At 43.7% G+C, this 19,318-nt stretch overlaps 1 protein-coding gene across 10 annotated transcripts in view; it reads right to left on the bottom strand.

Moving 5' to 3' along the window:
- LOC308465776 (hemicentin-1-like) overlaps positions 1 to 19,318 on the bottom strand; it is a gene marked incomplete at its 5' end in the record, with an annotated part of 80,119 nt that overhangs the window by 14,478 nt on the left and 46,323 nt on the right. For 8 of the 10 annotated variants that reach the window (XM_080985997.1, XM_080985998.1, XM_080985995.1 and 5 more), the window contains 3 exons: positions 479 to 781; positions 1,040 to 1,384; positions 18,950 to 19,252. In XM_080985997.1, the coding sequence (XP_080842123.1) occupies positions 479 to 781; positions 1,040 to 1,384; positions 18,950 to 19,252 (951 nt within the window). The remainder of the gene's footprint in view (positions 1 to 478; positions 782 to 1,039; positions 1,385 to 18,949; positions 19,253 to 19,318) is intronic. The other 2 variants (XM_080985992.1, XM_080986000.1) reach the window with 2 other exon arrangements.

Below are 19,318 nucleotides of genomic sequence, written 5' to 3'. Positions count from 1 at the left end.
ATCATAGAATTGTAGAGTTGGAAGGGACAACTAGAGTCATCTAGTCCATTCCTCTGCGTTGCAGGAATCTTTGGCCCAAGATGTGGCTTAATCCCATGATCCCAAGACTCAGAGCCTCATGCTCACACCTGGCTGAGAGCAGTAGAATAAATAACAAGAGATAAGCAAGTGTTTCTAATCTTTCCCCTTTGTATTGCAATGATTTGGGCTGTGAATGCCTGTCGGACACACTTTCCTGCTCTGAATCCATTTCTTAAGGCAGGAAAAGGTGAAGATGGGGGCAGCAGCAGCAATTCACAGGATCAGATCAGTCTTCAAGGAACTCTGTGTATGCTCCATTTCTGCTCACAAGCACTCAAAAAGCAGCATTTATTAATACAAACACATCTCCCCAAACCCCTCATGTTAAGGGCTAGCCTGCCTTTTCGCCACCACAAAGACCTCCTCTGGATAATGAAGGAAAGGTTATATTGCTCACCTTCATCACTCTGGCAGATGTTGAGCAAGTCAAAGGAGGCTCCCTTTTGGTCAACAGGATTTGTAACCAGACAGGTGAATTTGGAGTCCAAAGAACTGCTCCTGTAGAAGACACGGAGCTCCCGGCCATTGTCGGAAACCTGGTACTGATTCACACTCTTTCCTAAGGCCCTGTGTGGACCCCCTGTTTCCCAGGAGATACTGAGATCTTCCCTTCCAGGTGTGTGGCATTGCAAGGTCACATTACATCCACCTGGAGTCTTGGATTCCACTTGGTGGTCTATCTGTGGTGTTGGCACTGGCTCTGTGGAACACAAATGAAAGCAACATAAAATTTGTGTCCCACTACTCTCAATAACTGCATATGAAAAATGACACCAATCAGAAACCTTGTTCAGAACAGTGAAATGGTTGCTTGTCATAGAAGGTTAGATTGAAACCATTGGTCTGTGGAAAACAAATGTAATCAGCATGAGGTTTGCACCCCACCCCTCCCAGTACCTGTGTAGAGAAATGGTGCTGATCCTATTCCATGAGCCAAACATTGAAAGCAATCACTAACCATAAACAGTGAGGCTGAAACTCTGTTCTTGAAACTGTGCCTTAGTAAGCCAGATGCGAGCATTGTAGATCCCACTGTCATCCAACTCCAGGTCTTTGACCTTCAGTGTTGTCTCGTCCACCATGTCTAGCCGTTGTCCAAACCGGTCGGTGGGACTTTGTTGCTCCAGTTTCCCATGACTGAATTCCCCCAGCCAAAAGCCCAGGCCACCCCTTTGGGGTAGAAAGTCCCATTCCATTTTTTCCACTCTTATTCCTTCAGATCCATTGGCAAAAAACAAGACTGATCCTCCCAGGATTCCCTTCACTTGATGTGTTGGATTCCCCACTGCATGGCTTAAAGTTTCTAGTGAGGGGAGGGTGGTGGGGGAGGAGATACAAACAAAGGGGGAAATTAGTATCATTATCGTTTTTAGCTCCTTCTCCATCTTCCATCATGAGGTCCCAGAGGAGGTGACAACAATTTAAAATGCAGCATTAAAACGTGAGAGGGAGGGTCCAAAAATGATATTGTAGGTGTGAATGGTAGGGAGAAGAGGTGACTCTTCAGAATATAATGGAAACTCTACACTAAAGGTGCCGGGTGCAACTCTGTAGGGAGGGACTTCTACAGTTTAGCAGCCTGTCACAAAGAAGGTCCTCTCCTGGGCTGGCACTCCCCCAACTGTTTGAGGGAGGTGAAACTACCAAGAGTGTCCCTAGTTTTAACAGCTGAGATGGACTATGGGGAAGAAAGTAGTCTCTCAGGTATTTGGAACCAAAATCCAAGAAAGTTTACAATGTCCAAGATTAATCTTAACTGTTGCTGAATTGTACATTGACCCACTTGGAACTGCCCAACTCTCTCTAGTTAAACATTTACTGCATTCTCTTAGCTGTCTTAGCAACGTGGCCCTTTAGTATAAGAGAAGGAAGTTTTTACAAGCCCAAAGTTACATTCCAAGTCCTGGTGTCCAGGAACTGGGATCCAGAAAAACTCAGACAGAAGATTGGCCCAGAATATTTTTTTTTTAAAAAAAGTATAAAGTTTAGAAATAAAATAGTGTGAGGTCATAGAATCATAGAATCATAGAGTTGGAAGAGACCACAAGGGCCATCGAGTCCAACCCCCTGCCAAGCAGGAAACACCATCAGAGCACTCCTGACATATGGTTGTCAAGCCTCTGCTTAAAGACCTCCAAAGAAGGAGACTCCACCACACTCCTTGGCAGCAAATTCCACTGTCGAACTGCTCTTACTGTCAGGAAGTTCTTCCTAATGTTTAGGTGGAATCTTCTTTCCGCTTCTCTGGAGCAGCAGAAAACAACCTTTCTCCCTCCTCTATGTGACATCCTTTTATATATTTGAATATGGCTATCATATCACCCCTTAAGCTCCTCTTCTCCAGGCTAAACATGCCCAGCTCCCTTAGCCGTTCCTCATAAGGCATCGTTTCCAGGCCTTTGACCATTTTGGTTGCCCTCCTCTGGACATGTTCCAGTTTGTCAGTGTCCTTCTTGAACTGTGGTGCCCAGAACTGGACACAGTACTCCAGGTGAGGTCTGACCAGAACTGAATACAGTGGCACTATTACTTCCCTTGATCTAGATGCTATACTCCTATGGATGAGGCCCAGAATTGCATTGGCTTTTTTAGCTGCCGCGTCACACTGTTGGCTCATGGCTCAGGTCTGAACGTCATCTGTATCTAAAGCAATCAATTAAACACTTAAATCTTTTCAAAGCTGCCCATTGGTCAAATTTTGGGGAACATCTGTTTTGTGGATCATCTGCCCATTGGTTAAATTTTGGGGAAACTGACTCTGTTCCACCAAGATGCCCAGTTGCCTTTTCCTGCTCATTGGTTGGCTCCTCTAATTCACTGTTGGCTCTAAACTGATATTTATTTTGTACTGGTGAATAACTGACACATCATAGGAAAATATCCCACAGGAAAACATTTCTGCCCTAGAAATGAGGGTGACTTGCTGCCAGCATGTCATTTATTCTGTTCCACTCCACACCTTCAGGGGAGATGATCACCTTCATCATACACACAAATTGTCCCACCCCAATTTCAGCTCAGTAACAAATATCACACAGAGAATTAAACTCTCAAAAGTCTTCCTTTGGAGCTTCCTTTGAAGCCAGCCTGGGTGTTCTGGGAGGAGTCCAGATGGGAAGAGGAGACCCTGAGTGCTAGTAACCAATATTGCCAAAAATTTATCTATTCATAACAATGCATATAGGTGGGTTACTTGTGGTTTCTGAGTGAGTGAGAGAGAAAGCAGTGAAGTCCTTACCCAGGGAAGAGTAGAGCAATAGTCTGAAGAAGAGGTCTTCTGTGAGAAAAATCCACCATCGTATCTCTCCAGAGGTGCAAAGAGCCATGAGCGGAAGTGGGGCACCAGAATGCCCCTTTCTTGGACTCACCAATGGGGAGACTTGTGCCTGTTGAGCTCAGGTCCTGCTTATGGGCATTGAGGCATCTGTTTCACCACCCTGAGAAGGACAGCTTCATTTGTCTGCACAGGATAGTTGCTCTAAAATAAGCCGGTTCATCCACTTTATAAGCGTAGCCTGAGTACAGAGTTTTTCGCAAGAGTTGTGAACTTTCGAACACAATCATCATCCCATCCATCTTCTCTCTTCCGAGCAGATTGGATCTTCCTCCTCTTTATACCAGCAAGGCTGTCTGTGCTCTTTGTTCCTCCCCTAATACACCAGGAAGCATCGGAGAAGGAAATTGTAGAAGTTCAAAGGTAATTCCAAGCAAGGATCGGTGGAGGAGGAGAAAGAGGTGCAAGCTCAGGGTGTTTCTCTCTGTGTTATACACCTGCCTGTTAAAGGTTTCTGTTAAGAAAAGGTGTTTGATTCTCACTCACATCTGGAGACCACCAACCTTTCAGAGTCCTGAAGCTAAACCCTTGCAAAGAAGAGAAAAGGTTGCAATGTGCAGCAACACATCACAGCAGTGGAGACTGTTCCCTCCCTTAGGACAGCGTCCGCCTGTCCTTAACCATTCCCCACCTGTTTTCCTTTTTTACTTTCTACTCCCACTTGACCCTTCCTCCTTAGTATCTGTGTTCCTCTTGTAGTTCTCAGTAGGGCAGGCAGTGAGAGAACTAGAATTAGTTGGCTCTACCCAGTGCTTTTTTAAAAAATATTTGTTTAGGGGTACTCTCATTTTGACTCAAAATAATCACCATTTTATAGTTCAAATCAGGAAAAATAAATACAGTAAATGGACAAAAGTACAAAGATTCACAAAATGTTTAGGGGTATGCGTACCCTTGCATCCCCCGCAGGAAAAAAAGCACTGGCTCAACCTATCATTGGCTCTGGACCAACCTACAGTTGGGCTCTCTATCTTCCGCCTTCGTCTGATGCGCAGATTGTTTTATGAAATGAGATCAAATAACAAAGATCACTGTTGCATTGCCCCACCCTCACCAGGAACTGGATGCTAGTAAACAAGATCAGCTGCCTCAGATACTTCCCTCTTGACTGGGATTGATTGAGTTTATCTGTATGCGTCCCTTCCACAATGGGCTCTGCCCAAGCTGCCTCACAGCAAACATTCAAAACGTCAAAAGGCAGAGCATTGGAAGTACAAATGTACAGAATATGGAAATTGAAAGTAAATATCCCCCCTCCCACAAAAAATCCAGGCTTAAGTACATAAATACAAAGCAACACAAGAGTTAACTGAGAATAACTGGCTTCAATACTGTTCAGAGGGGAGGGGAAGATGGCATACAGCTGGCTCCCATATCCTTCTCCAGACCTTTCTATGATCCTCCCTCTGGCTGGCTCATTGAGCTCCCAGTCTAGCCAGGCCCTCTGGGGTGTCTCCTCCATGTCACCAGCCTCATCTGGCCAGTGCCCCCAAACCCCCTGGGCCCATGACACCCACCATTATTGTTTGGGCCAGAATGAGAAAGCTGTGGTGGAAAGGAGAAGGTCTGGTGGGGTGGGGGCTCTTGTCAGTGGAATGTGAGCCCACAGCAGGTGCCAAAACACATTGACCCTGAGATGGGGCGGGGAGCTTTCAGGGAGGGGGCCTATTCTTTAGATGAGCTCAGTGTTGTCAGTTTCTTTCCCCTTTATGACCAAGCAAACCTATAGATTGTCACCATATGCCAGGCTTCCCCAAACTGGGCCTTCCAGATGTTTTGGGACTACAACTCCCATCATTCCTGACCAGTGGTCCTGTTAGCTAGGGATGGTGGGAGTTGTAGTCCCAAAACATCTGGAGGGCCCAGTTTGGGGAAGCCTGCCCTATGCATTCAGCTTTTTCTACCCAGGGACTAACCCAGGGAAGAGAAGATCCATGGGCCAAAGGAGAGAAGGATCACCTGGCTCCTGCTTTTATTCTCAGGCATAAGAAAAGCTGCAGCCCCAAAGCTCCCTCTAAGAGGGAAATTGTGTGAAGTAACTGACAAGCTTGTCCACAGTCATCCAGGCTAAGAAAGCTGTGAGCTAAAACAGGAAATGCGCACCAGGTGCCCACACAGAAATTCAATACAAGTTGCAGTTCTTTTATTTTACACTAGGACGACTTGAGGCATTACCTTTTCTGTGTATATGTTTAGTAACCCCCTGTTGATTTTAACATTTAGTTTGAATCATAGAATTGTGGATTTCAAATGACTTCCAAGGGTCCATCTAGTCCAACCCCCTTCAATGAAGGAATATTAGCTAAACCATCCATGACAGATGAAATCCACACTTGTCTGAATTTTGCTTTGCTGTTTAGCAGTCGATTAATATGTACAAACATGCATGTACTGGGAAAACGTGGGCACATCAGTGCATGAATGTTTTGTATGCATTAATCATAAGGTGTACCAAGCAATACAAGCATTAGTGAAAATAAAACATAATGTGTTAAATTAAGTAAAATTGCTTTGCTAAAATGGAGGGGAGGGCAGATGGGACCCTGTGGACACCAGGGAAGGTCTCTGTGGGTAAATGTGCCTCCAGGATCTCTAGCCCAGCTTATTTTGAGAGGTTCAGGGGGAGAGCAAGCCACTCTGGGGTGGATATGGGTGGTGCTGAAGCTGGGATCCTGCCCCACTTGTTGAACTTCTCTCTCTCTCTCTCTCTCCTTTTGAAACATGACACCTGGAGATCTTCTGCCCCTTGAGACTAAATACAAGTTCAAGCTTCTCAAAAACTTTCCACCTCATCCCACAGTATGATGAAGGCTGAGGAGAAGAAATAACAAAACAAAGATGGAACCAAAAAGTAAGAACTGGCTCGTGTACAAATGCCATAATGTTTGCTTTGCACTTCCAAGGGATCGATCTTTCAGGGTTGGCAGCACTACTCTTTGGAGAGATCCAAGATGGCCACCGATCTGTGAGGCAGGGTGAAGCAGCTGCTCTCACCACTTTACAATTTTATGGTTCTTTTATTATTCTACTTTATTGTTTTATTGCCCTATTTTATCATCTCATGGTTTTACCTCCTTGTTATCTCGGATGCCTTCCCACTGGGCTAGGAGGGTGACACAGCCAGAAAGGCTGACGCCACCGCGGCCTCCACCACCACGGCAAAGGAGCTCAGCAAATTGGTCTCAATTACCTGCCTACCTTGGAAGTAGTCCCACAGAGAACCCTCCTGCAACATCCAACGGAGCTAATGAACCGAGGTGAGATTTTTACCAACTTGACCTTCACAAGATAAATAATGGTGACGACCAGGATTGGCTGTAGAACACCAGGCTTTTATTGGAGTGATCTAAGACCTCTCTCTAAAAGAGCTACCCTAAAGGGAGCTCAAACAAAAAGCACTCGGCCCTTTAAGAATAGGGGTAAAGTCAAGCCGAGTGAGATTCAGCAGGAAACTGAAACTTCTCCCTCCTGCACTGAAGGGTCGGCTGTGCAGAGAGAGGATTGTGTAGAAGAATGCCACAACAAAGGGCCAATAAAGCCCAAAGTAAATCCAAACACAATTGGTACAGTCACCGAACTACTCCCAAAACAGAGACTTCAGTCCCAAGCTTCTCCTGAACCATCCCGAGTCTGAGAAGTGGAAGAACTAATGTTAAAACAAATTGCAGAGATGTCTTCGGGAAACCCTAAAACATCAAGAGACTCCTGCTTCCAACTTGAGACAAATGAGGATGAGGATTTATCAGTTATCAAATGGCTTGTGCTTCTAACTGAGGATATCGAAAATATAAAATCCCATCTGGCCACCTGTACAAAAATCCTCACTATAATGATGGATACTTGCAAAACTCTCTGTAGGGAATCCAGCGGGGTGACTGTAGAATTGGAAAGTAATAACAACTTCCTTCCTACCACCTGCAAAAACAGACCACCAAGGAATGCCAAGAGATCTTGTAGGGCTACTGCCTTGAAAAGGAGGCCCATAAGGGTAAAAAAGAGCAGAAATGTTAAAAACTTTAAGGCAGTGCGTTACAAAAAAATGGTTTTTAAAAAGCTTTTTAATCTTCTCAAGAGTATCCCAATAACCGAGAACAGTGGGAACACTGAGAAACTTCTAACCAGGAAATCTTCTAAGCAAGAACGCTCTATAAACCCTTGCCCTGACGCTGCGATGGATTGCTTGGAACTCTTAACACTTACCCCAACACCTAACTCCAAGCAAGACATTTTGATCCAAGATCCATGGTCTTACATTCTATCTGTAGATGAAACCAATCCTTCTAAGAAGAGAAATCAGACAAATCTAACAAATAAAAACTGGAATCTGGTGCTGTACCGAAACAAACTCGTTTTATCAAATTATCCTAAACCCCCAGGACTCCTGTCACAAGAAGAGCGTAAAGCCCATCTATTGAACCTTTTAAAGATCTATATGCCGGGTATACTTAATAACCCTACTGATTTGGCCCAAGTGGAATATCTATACTTCAACGGATTCCTTGCCAGAGCGGTGGTTTCATTCTACGAGGGGAGACTGGCAAAACTAGTGTACAAACGTAGAGAACACCTGGAGACGAGTGGTATAAGAATCTCAAGGTACTTTAAGAATGAAGCACCTCCAATTCCACTTATCCCCCATATTGTAAATTTGCCAAAAACTCAACATGAGATTGATCAACATGTTCTAATTGATATAAACTCTGCGGAGGACATCTCCAAACATCCTACTGTTCTGGTTACCAAGGACTCTCAGAGGTTGGACTTCCTTGGGCCCAGGTATGCGGAGAATAAGGGAATCGACCTCGATAGCTTTGATAATAACTTACTCCATTCTTATAGTGTTCTCCCGCAAGAAGTCCAGAAAGAAATACTCCGTAAAATTGATTCCCTTTATTTCTGCCTGACAAAAGTGACGGAGGAACAGCTGAGATTACCTAAACAAAATATGCTTGATAGAGACTGTGGTTCAGATTCTGTCCCACGCTTATACCACCAAGAACTGGACCTGTGGGTTGGGAAGGCACCCACCCCTACCAGCCAACTGGTTGTTGCGGAGATGAATCCACTCTTCCATACTCTGGAGGCGGAAACTCCATCACCAGACCCATCTATTATGCACCCCTTCTCTAAGGCAAATATGACTACAACATCTGCTTGGGACAAAATGAGGGAACTTAACGAATCTGAATTAGGTTCTCCATGTAAAGTGTCCCATATGGGTCCACTTACTTGTAATTTTATTAACCCACTTTCTTCTAATGTGTGCAAGTTGAATAAATCCATAGATACCATCGAACCGGTAACAGAACCAGCTGAACCAGACCAACAAATGAGAGACGACTCCATTTTATTTTTAGTCCCGAAGAATGATCTGGTTGAAGACCCGACAGGTCGTATTAACAAAATTATCCAAACAACTAATGATCACTCAACTAGTGGCACGATACCTGCTGACTTAATTTCGCTCTCTCTAAGTAATACCCCCCTAATTCTACCATCTGGCTCTGAAAAGTCGACTATCTTAGGCCAAACATCTGCCTTTAGCGAGACGAGTGGCACGACTTTACAGCCAAACCACCCCAATAAATTCAAACAGTTGGGATGTATAGCACGATTGCCACCTTCTCAAAGGAAAATTACTGATTTTTTTGAAGCTGAAGCTCCCCCAAAGTTAGAATCCCATTCCCACATGATCTGACTACCTAACGACCAACCCAACCACTCCTCGATGTCATTTTTATGCTGGAATATTGCGGGATGGAGGGGGAAGAAATCTAATCCAGACTTCTTAAAATTTGTTAATTTATTTCAAGTAATTCTCCTACAAGAAACTTGGGAAGAGGAGGCAATTGACATAAATGGATACGATACCATTTGGCTTCCAGCTAGCCCCTCTCTTAAAGGTGGACGCCCTAGGGGAGGTTTGGTAATAGCCATTTCCCTCAAATTGCAAGCAAAACTTACACTTGTTAAATCTTCCTCTCCTTACGCAATTACAGGACTGATTTCAGGAGGGAAATTTGAATTACTGGTAACAAATGTCTATTTCCCCCCTGGGGGGCAGGTAGTGGACCTCCAGTCCAAATGGGAAACACTTGAAGAACACCTAGCTTTTTGTTATACTAAGTTCCCAAATATCTCAGCAGTCATGGGAGGTGATTTTAATGCTCGTACAGCTGCAAACTGGGAAGCGCTAGGCAAGGCCAAATGGTGGGTCATACCTGATCACCAGAACTCGGATCTCTCCCCCCATATACAGAGAAAATCGAAAGATAATAGGGTTAACGAAGCGGGAACCCTTCTTTATCAGCTGATTTTACGTTTGAATTTGATAATTTTAAACGGAAATTGTCCCCCGGATATTCCGGGTGAGTTTACTCATTTGAGCACACTTACAAATAGTGTTCTCGACTATTTTATTGTTTTGAGAGATTTATTCCCAATTTTTTCTTATTTTAAAATAGAAAACGTCCAAATGAGCGACCATCTCCCCTTGAGTGCCAAGCTTTCCCTAGACTGGCAGTCTATCAAGCCTAGACACCCCATAAATATGGGAATAAATACTGCAGAACAAGTGAGAGGAATAAAATGGTCAGTAACTCAAGCCCAAAAATATATGGAATTCTTCCAACAAGAGAAAATTCAAACTCATGTTGTTTTAGATTTAGATCTGTATGGGCATGAACAAATTATTAATTCATTCTCTTTGCTTACAGAAGATCTTCTGTCCTTTTTTGCAGTACCAGCCATCCAAGTAAATCGGGCCCATTTTAAGACCGGTGCCCCCTGGTTTAATTTAAAATGCAAACAAGCTAGACGACATCTCTGTGCCATTTACAATGAATATAAATCATCTGGTGCCTTAGTATTACCTAGGAATTACCAGCAAGCAAAAACAGCAAATAAGCAAGCCCAGAGAATGGCTAAGCAAGAGTGGCAACATAATCGCTGGCAGGCGCTAATAGTCGCCTCTAGTTCATGTAACTCACGGCAATTTTGGCAACTGGTTAATAGAAGATCAAGGAGATATCCCTTAACAGTAATTCCTGCCCCGGTCTGGGAATCCTTTTTAAGGAAATTTTGCGTCACCAGATTCCAATACCAACGCTCTTGATGATGTATTTGACCATCTCCCCATCTGGCCTCCTACAGACCCCGATGAAATCTTGAATTTAATCTCTAAACTTAAAATCGGCAAAGCCCCTGGGCCAGATTTGGTCCCGGTGGAAGCCATAAAACTACATTCCGACTGGTGGGAAAAAATCCTGGCTGTTACTTTCGATGCTGTTAATACAACTGGAAGGGCGCCAAAAATATGGAAGGACGCTATTATAATTCCAATATATAAAAAAGGCTCCCCAGACGATCCAGAGAATTATAGGAATATTAGTTTACTGTCAATAGTTGGAAAGATATACGCATGCTTTCTGCTGAATAGACTTATCCAATGGACTGAAGAAAAGGAACTGATAGGCCCCGAGTAAGCAGGATTCAGACCGAACCAGTCAACTACGGACCATGTTTTAGTCTTGCACCATCTAGCCCGGAAATACTCCTCTTCAAACCGGGGCCAACTTTGTGCAGCTTTTATCGACCTTAAGGCTGCATTTGACAGCATCCCCAGAAGGTTGCTCTGGGAAAAGTTGACCCGATGGGGAATTGATAGAATACTTTTATGGTTAATAATCCAGCTGCATGAAGGGTCGGCTGCTAGGGTGAGAATAACCCCAGCCGGCGATCTCACAAACTCTGTGCCCATCAACAGAGGAGTCCGGCAAGGATGTATCCTAGCTCCTTTTCTTTTCAATTTATTCATTAGTGACATGAGGATACCACTGGCTGAATCTCAGGAAATCACCCATGCCCCCCGTCTTGCAAACTATCGTTGCCCACTATTGCTCTATGCTGATGATGCTGTGATTTTATCCTTCTCAAGAATTGGCCTCAGGAGAGCATTAAAATTCTTTGTTTCATATTGTAAAACAAATTCCCTCACTATAAATCAATCTAAATCAAAAGTATTAATCTTCTCAAAAAGTCGGAAATCCTATAAGTGGCAATTAGACGGAAAACCTATTGAACAGGTCTATAAATTTCAATACCTGGGAGTCTTTTTTCAATATAATCTGGGTTGGAAGTCCCATATTGCACATATTTTAAACAAGGCCAAGGCCCTATCCTTTGCGCTTTTGCGCTTTTTTTTTTCCGGACGGGGCTCTTCATGTTCCATCTGCCCTGAAAGTATTCAAAGCTAAAGTAATTGCAACATTGGCATATGCTGTTCCTTTATGGGGGACCGCAGTAAACTTGATGCCCTTGGAGGTAATTCAAAATCAATTTCTAAGATGACTGCTAAAACTTCCTCAGTGCGTTAGTAACGCAGCTATTCGCTTAGAATTAAAAACTACATCTTTAGAAAATACTCTTTGGAGGCGCAGCCTTTGTTACTGGCTGTCCTCAAGGCATAGGCTCCCGAATCTGTATTTGATCCAATGCCTCTGGAGAGATAATTTTCCCGTCCTAGGGGCAAAAGAGACCCATTCTAAAGTAGTGACCTATGGATTGTCTCCATCAGAATTATTGGAATTGGACATAGCCACAGCAAAAAAAAACCTCACTCAAAAACTTGAGGAGATTGACCTACAACAAAACATCATTTCGGGTAGTGGCACTTGCTCACCATTAAATCTTGGCATAGTGCCCTCACAGCAGATACCATCTTATTTGACCTCTTTGTCTGTAGCGGCCCACAGATATGCCTTTATTAAGGCAAGATTTAATGTCTTTCCTTCCAATGTCTTGAATAATAGATTTTCCAATGGTCAGATCTCAGCGGTGTGTGTATGCGATAATAGATCTATAGAATCTTTACAACATATACTATTCTGTTGTTCACTACATTCAGTTTCTCGGATCAGATTTTTGTCCCCTTTATTATTGGAAATCTCAGGTGACTCCTTGGAAACACAGCTAATTCATTTATTGCAAGATTCAGATCCGAGTAGGTCCCTTTCTGTTGCCAGATTTCTGATAACAGTATTAGCCTATAAAAGGAAAAATGGATTACTCTATGATTATTGATTTTGCCTAAAAAATATTGATTTATACTGATAATTTGATATTTTAAGTGCTATATTGTTCTTATTTTAATGGAATTTAGAAACTTAAGGTCTGAGATGTACTTGATTTAAACGTAATTTAATTGATTAATTTTATCTTGTTATACCTGTGTTGCTGTATGATGTATTGAATATGGGCCTATGGCCGTAATAAACGAAAAAAAATAAAAATACAAAGCAACGCAAGAGTTAACTGAGAATAACTGGCTTAAATACTGTTCAGAGGGGAGGGGAAGATGGCATACAGCTGGCTCCCATATCCTTCTCCAGACCTTTCTAGGATCCTCCCTCTGGCTGGCTCATTGAGCTCCCAGTCTAGCCAGGCCCTCTGGGGTGTCTCCTCCATGTCACCAGCCTCATCTGGCCAGCGCCCCCAAACCCCCTGGGCCCATGACACCCACCATTACTGTTTGGGCCAGAATGAGAAAGCTGTGGTGGAAAGGAGAAGGTCTGGTGGGGTGGGGGCTCTTGTCAGTGGAATGTGAGCCCACAGCAGGTGCCCAAACACATTGACCCTGAGATGGGGCGGGGAGCTTTCAGGGAGGGGGCCTATTCTTTAGATGAGCTCAGCGTTGTCAGTTTCTTTCCCCTTTATGACCAAGCAAACCTATAGATTGTCACCTGACCAGTGATCATCCCTGACCAGTGAGGTCCTGTTAGCTAGGGATGGTGGGAGTTGTAGTCCCAAAACATCTGGAGGGCCCTATTCAGTGCCTTTGGAGAGATGAATTCACCAGCCCATGGGCAACAAAAATCCATTCCAAACTGTTGTCTTATGGAATCTCTCCTTCCGATATACTTAATTTAGATCTAATTACAGCTAAAAAGGTCATCAAACAAAGACTGGAGGAGGTAGATTTACAACAAAATCTTACCACAGGTGGAGGTACATGTTCCCCGATATATCAGGGCATTACATCTATGTCCCAGATACCTCGATATCTGTCTACTTTATCGGCTGCGTCGCATAGATTCGCATTTGTTAGAGCCAGATTTAATGTGTTCCCCTCAAATGTGCTGAGCAATAGATTTTCTAACGGTAAAATCTCTGTTTTGTGCGCATGTGACAACAAATCGATAGAATCCCTTTATCATATCTTGTTTAATTGCCCCTTATACAATGTTCCCCGATCAAGGATCCTGAGTTCAATCATTCTGGAAATTGCTGCTAAACCACCTGAATTACATCTAGCTTATCTACTCCAGGACATTGACTCTTATAGAACTTTACAGGTTGCTAGATTCCTGATCTCAGTTCTGTCATATAAAAGACTTCATGGAATGCTGCATGACTATTAAAAATTCAGTAAACTCTATGCACCATCTTTATCTTCAAGGCCATAACACGGTACATTTAGAGATTATGCGTTGAAATATTTTAGTTGATATTTTAGATTGTAAAATGCTATTGATTTTATCTATTGATTTTTATTTATTGATTTGTTTTACCTTGTGGGCTTATAGCCGAATAAAGTATTATCTATCTATCTGGAGGGCCCAGTTTGGGGAAGCCTGCCCTATGCATTCAGCTTTTTCTACCCAGGGACTTACCCAGGGAAGAGAAGATCCATGGGCCAAAGGAGAGAAGGATCACGTGGCTCCTGCTTTTATTCTCAGGCATAAGAAAAGCTGCAGCCCCAAAGCTCCCTCTAAGAGGGAAATTGTGTGAAGTAACTGACAAGCTTGTCCACAGTCATCCAGGCTAAGAAAGCTGTGAGCTAAAACAGGAAATGTGCACCAGGTGCCCACACAGAAATTCAATACAAGTTGCAGTTCTTTTATTTTACACTATGACGACTTGAGGCATTACCTTTTCTGTGTATATGTTTAGTAACCCCCTGTTGATTTTAACATTTAGTTTGAATCATAGAATTGTGGATTTCAAATGACTTCCAAGGGTCCATCTAGTCCAACCCCCTTCAATGAAGGAATATTAGCTAAACCATCCATGACAGATGAAATCCACACTTGTCTGAATTTTGCTTTGCTGTTTAGCAGTCGATTAATATGTACAAACATGCATGTACTGGGAAAATGTGTGCACATCAGTGTATGAATGTTTTGTATGCATTAATCATAAGGTGTACCAAGCAATACAAGCATTAGTGAAAATAAAACATAATGTGTTAAATTAAGTAAAATTGCTTTGCTAAAATGGAGGGGAGGGCAGATGGGACCCTGTGGACACCAGGGAAGGTCTCTGTGGGTAAATGTGCCTCCAGGATCTCTAGCCCAGCTTATTTTGAGAGGTTCAGGGGGAGAGCAAGCCACTCTGGGGTGGATATGGGTGGTGCTGAAGCTGGGATCCTGCCCCACTTGTTGAACTTCTCTCTCTCTCTCTCTCCTTTTGAAACATGACACCTGGAGATCTTCTGCCCCTTGAGACTAAATACAAGTTCAAGCTTCTCAAAAACTTTCCACTTCATCCCACAGTATGATGAAGGGTGAGGAGAAGAAATAACAAAACAAAGATGGAACCAAAAAGTAAGAAGTGGCTCGTGTACAAATGCCATAATGTTTGCTTTGCACTTCCAAGGGATCGATCTTTCAGGCTTGGCAGCACTACTCTTTGGAACTCCCTGCTTATTGACACCAGACAAGCACCGTCACTCTGCTGCTGTTAATTATTTGCCTCCCTTCCTTTTAGTCTCCCTGTTAGGGAAAACATGTCTCCTTCCCAAAAGAAAATCTCTTTCGCGGATGTTTTGCAAGGGGGAAGAGTGAAAACAACCTTGTGCTCCAGTCCAATGTATTGTTGCAAAAGTCGGGTGCCTGCCCCCCTCTTTGCCCAGCGGTGGAAAGAGCCCATGGGACCCCAGGCACCCAAAGAGGATCTGATTCCCTTTGGAGAATGGAAGACACGACAGAGACTGTTGTAGCTTTAAGAAATAGGGTTTATTCACCCATTTACACCTTCAGTCTACATGGAAGGAGTCCAAGCTCAATAGGAAAAGAGAGGCAAGGAAAGGAAAGGAAAGGATAGGCGCCTGGGTTGAAGAAGTCTGAGACCTGTGCTGTTTCCAGCCACACGGAAGCTCCAGAGGATTGTCTTATGTACCCTGTTTGCAGCTGGTGATGAAGGCATTTCTGGGACTTCTGGCTCTCAAGGAGACCCCTTCCATAATCACTTGGTATGTTGCTTTTTGGCCTGCTCACAAGACCTTTGGGGCTAGTGTTGAAGGCTGCTGGGTAGGCTGTAGCTCAATGAATTCCTTCACAGTGGCTACAGGAGATGTGCCTGATCTCCCATATTGGGCTGTGGAATGCAGTGTTCAATCAGTCTCTGAGGGCTCTGTTTCTGAGACTGCATAAGAACTGAGAGAAGGAAAGGTTTCCCTGGGTTGTATGGAGCAGCTTGAGAATTCCTCTTTGTCCGAGTCAACCTGCAAGGTTGGTGTATGAGATGCAGAGTTCAATCAGCATTGAGGCCAGCTCTTGCATCTCCTTGGCAATGTTGGCCTGCAACGTTGCCTCTGCAGGGACCTCTTGGCAAATAGGAGGTGCTGCTCCCATGCTTCTTCCTGATGTAGATCTTTATGCACTTCTTGATCCATTGCAGAGTTTTATCTCTCCACCTCCCCGGTTCCTGATGTGTATCTTCACTCATCCAATCTTTCCTGTGCTGTTTCCATCAACAGGGAGGCTGAAGAGGACTGCCTTAGACGCTCTTGGCTGGTGTTGGTGATGAAGGCATTTCTGGGACTCCTTGCTCTTAAGGAGACCCCTTCCATAATCACTGGATAAGTCTTTGTATGTTGCTCTCTGTCCTGGTCACATGACTTTGGGGGGCAGTGTTTAAGGCTGCTAGGGAGGCTGTAGCTCCGGCTCAACTGGCAGCATTGAGAGATCAGCAATGGGTCTTTCTCCTGAGGGACCCTCAGTGAATTCCTCAGCAGGGGCTCCTGGAGATGTGCCTGACCTCTCATGCAATGTTCAGTCTCTGAGGGCTCTGTTTCTGAGACTGTACAAGAAGAGAGAGAAGGAAAGCGTTTTCTGGGTAGTGTGGAACTTCTTGAGAATTCCTCCTTCTCTGAGTCAACCTGCAGGGTTGGTCTGTGGGATTCAGTGTTCAATCTGCATTGGAGAGAAAACATGACAGGAGGAACTCTGGGGATGCAACTTCTAAAAGAATTTCTGGGCATTTGGGCCCACCTGAACCCTGAAGAAAATTAAAGTCCTGTCCAAGTCCAGCGTTCTCCAAGAAGATATACCAATTTGCCTAAAAGCAGGCATCTTCCCTGCACCTCAGTTCCACTCCTTGGGGCTAGCTTTTTAGTTCCATGGGAGAACTTGCCATAACTAAGTCCCTAAGAGAATGGGTGGAATTGCCAGTTTTGAATTGACAAAAATATGTCATTTCCATTCTCCAGCACTCAGTTATTATCAATGATAAATAATCAAGGATAAAAGGAGTATTTGGGGAAGACTCCAGAAGAGCTGGTGAGGGGAGAGAGCAATCCTGTTGGGTTCACTGGGGGAAGGATGTGGGAAGCAGAGCCCTGCGGCCAGAGGGCTGGATTCTCTGTTCACTAGCTGGTGAGGGGATGGTTCAATTCTGTTCGCTTTAACTGGGCATGGATGTTCTCCTGATGGGAACACGATCTTTGCACAAGCTGCCTGCCTCCCCTTCTGCCATAATCCATTTGTTAGGTCTTTTGATCAGGAGGTTTGGGTCATTGGCCTGTTTTTGGTTTTTTTAATTCAATTAATCATTATTGGTTTTAACGTACAGTAAATACAAGAGCAACATATAACTACAGTAACTTGTCCAGTGGTACAGTCTTATTAAGTTTCATATGTACCAGACAGTACACAAGCAATACATTTATTTATGTATTGACAATTCAAGTAGCCTCTCCACAGAGATTCTTAGGTTGTGGGTGGAATAAAAGTATATTGTGTCTCATTTTATGAAGGAAAAGAGTGGAAGCCAAGTCTTGCCAAAAGTGTCTATCTTTGAAGTGCCTTTAAGTACCCTTCTGTGGTGATTTCTATAGTTGTTTCCAGTATTGGCCGATTCCTAATTGGGCTGCTGATAATAGTAAAAATACAAAGTCTCTGTATTTAAGGTTATTGTTTAAATTTGAGTCTAATGATAACAAGGCAAGAGCTGATGTGGGTGGAGTGGATTGCTGCGTAATTTTGGAAATAATGTGAAACACCTTTTCCTAAAAGGAGTATTACAACATGGAGCTCCACCATACATGGACATATGAGCCTTTCCAGCATAAGGGAGAGATGCTAGAGTTTATTTTGGCTCGATGTGATGGAGTCCAGTGCCACCGATAGACAATGTTAAGAGACAAACAGAGATGGTTTGTAGTGACAGGTTGTGCCAAATTGATTGCTGTTTATTATCGGGTCACTGGCCTGTTTGAAATCTGCTTGTTGTTGTTTTTGTTTCTTTAAATATAAGAGATTGCCATTTTAATAATAATTTTGAAAGTATTAAATGCCTCCAAAATGTATCAGATGCTTTCACTGCTATTATATAACAATCACTCCATCATTACTTTGCACACTGTTCATCTCACCTCATCATCAACATCTTCTGGGTGGCTCCTGAGCTCCAGATATTCTCCCCTTTCTCTCGCATCACAGAGGGAACACCTGTGGAATGCAACATGAGACACATTATTTAGTTCATGGCACTGACCAGTCTCTCTCACTTGGAATAGGCAAAATAAAGGAAGAGATATATTTGGCAGGAAGCCCCCATCTCAGGCGAGATGGGAAGATCAATAGAGATGGTCCTACCTCTTCTATTCCTTTCTAATCTGATCTTCCAGCACATCCAATTCACCATCACCATCACCATTATCACCAGAAGAACTATGACTGAAGAGATAAGCCATGGACTCCAACTCAAGAGTTGAAGGTGTCCACCTGTAATGAGCAATAAGAGTTTCTCAAAACATTTTAATAACAGCCGCCAGAGTCTCACAAAACCATGGAATTGTAGAGTTGGAAGGGACAACTAGAGTAATCTAGTCCAACCCCCTGGGATCTTTTGCCCAAGGTGGGGCTTAAACTCATGACCCCAAGATTTGGAGTCAAATGTTCACACTCAGCTGAGAGCAGTAGAATAAATAACAAGAGATAAAAAAGCGTTGCTAATCTATAACATTTGTATTGCAATGATTTGGGCTGTGAATGCCGTCAGACACACTTGCCTGCCCTGAATCGATGTCTTAAGCTAGGAATAGGAGGAGATGGGGGCAGCAGCAGCAATTCACAGGATCAGATCAGTCTTCAAGGAGCTCTGTGTATGGTCTGATCCTGCTCACAAGCATTTGAAGAGCAGCATTTATTAATACAAACACATCTCTTCAAATCCCTGATGGTAAGGGCCAGCTGGCGTTACACCACAACAAGCACCTCCTCTGGATAATGAAGGAAAGGATATATTGCTCACCTTCATCACTCTGGCAGATGTTGAGCAAGTCAAAGGAGGCTCCCTTTTGATCAACAGGATTGCTGACCAGGCAGGTGAATCTGGAGTTGAAAGAACTGTTCCAGAAGGAGATATGGAGCTCCTGGCCATTGTCAGAAACCTGGTACTGATTCACACTCTTTCCTAAGGCCCTGTGTGGACCCCCTGCTTCCCAGGAGATACTGAGATCTTCCCTTCCAGGTGTGTGGCATCGCAAGGTCACATTACATCCACCTTGAGTCTTGGAATCCACTTGGTGGTCTATCTGTGGTGTTGGCACTGGCTCTGTGGAACACAGATGAAAGGAACGGATTTTTTGTGTCCCACATGCCTCTCAGTACCTATGTTGCA

This window comes from Podarcis pityusensis (genome assembly GCF_964106645.2).
Source record: "Podarcis pityusensis genome assembly, chromosome: 16".
NCBI classification, from domain to species: domain Eukaryota; kingdom Metazoa; phylum Chordata; class Lepidosauria; order Squamata; family Lacertidae; genus Podarcis; species Podarcis pityusensis.
Note: the sequence above shows the minus strand (reverse complement) of the source record. Positions and strands in the feature narration are given on the sequence as shown.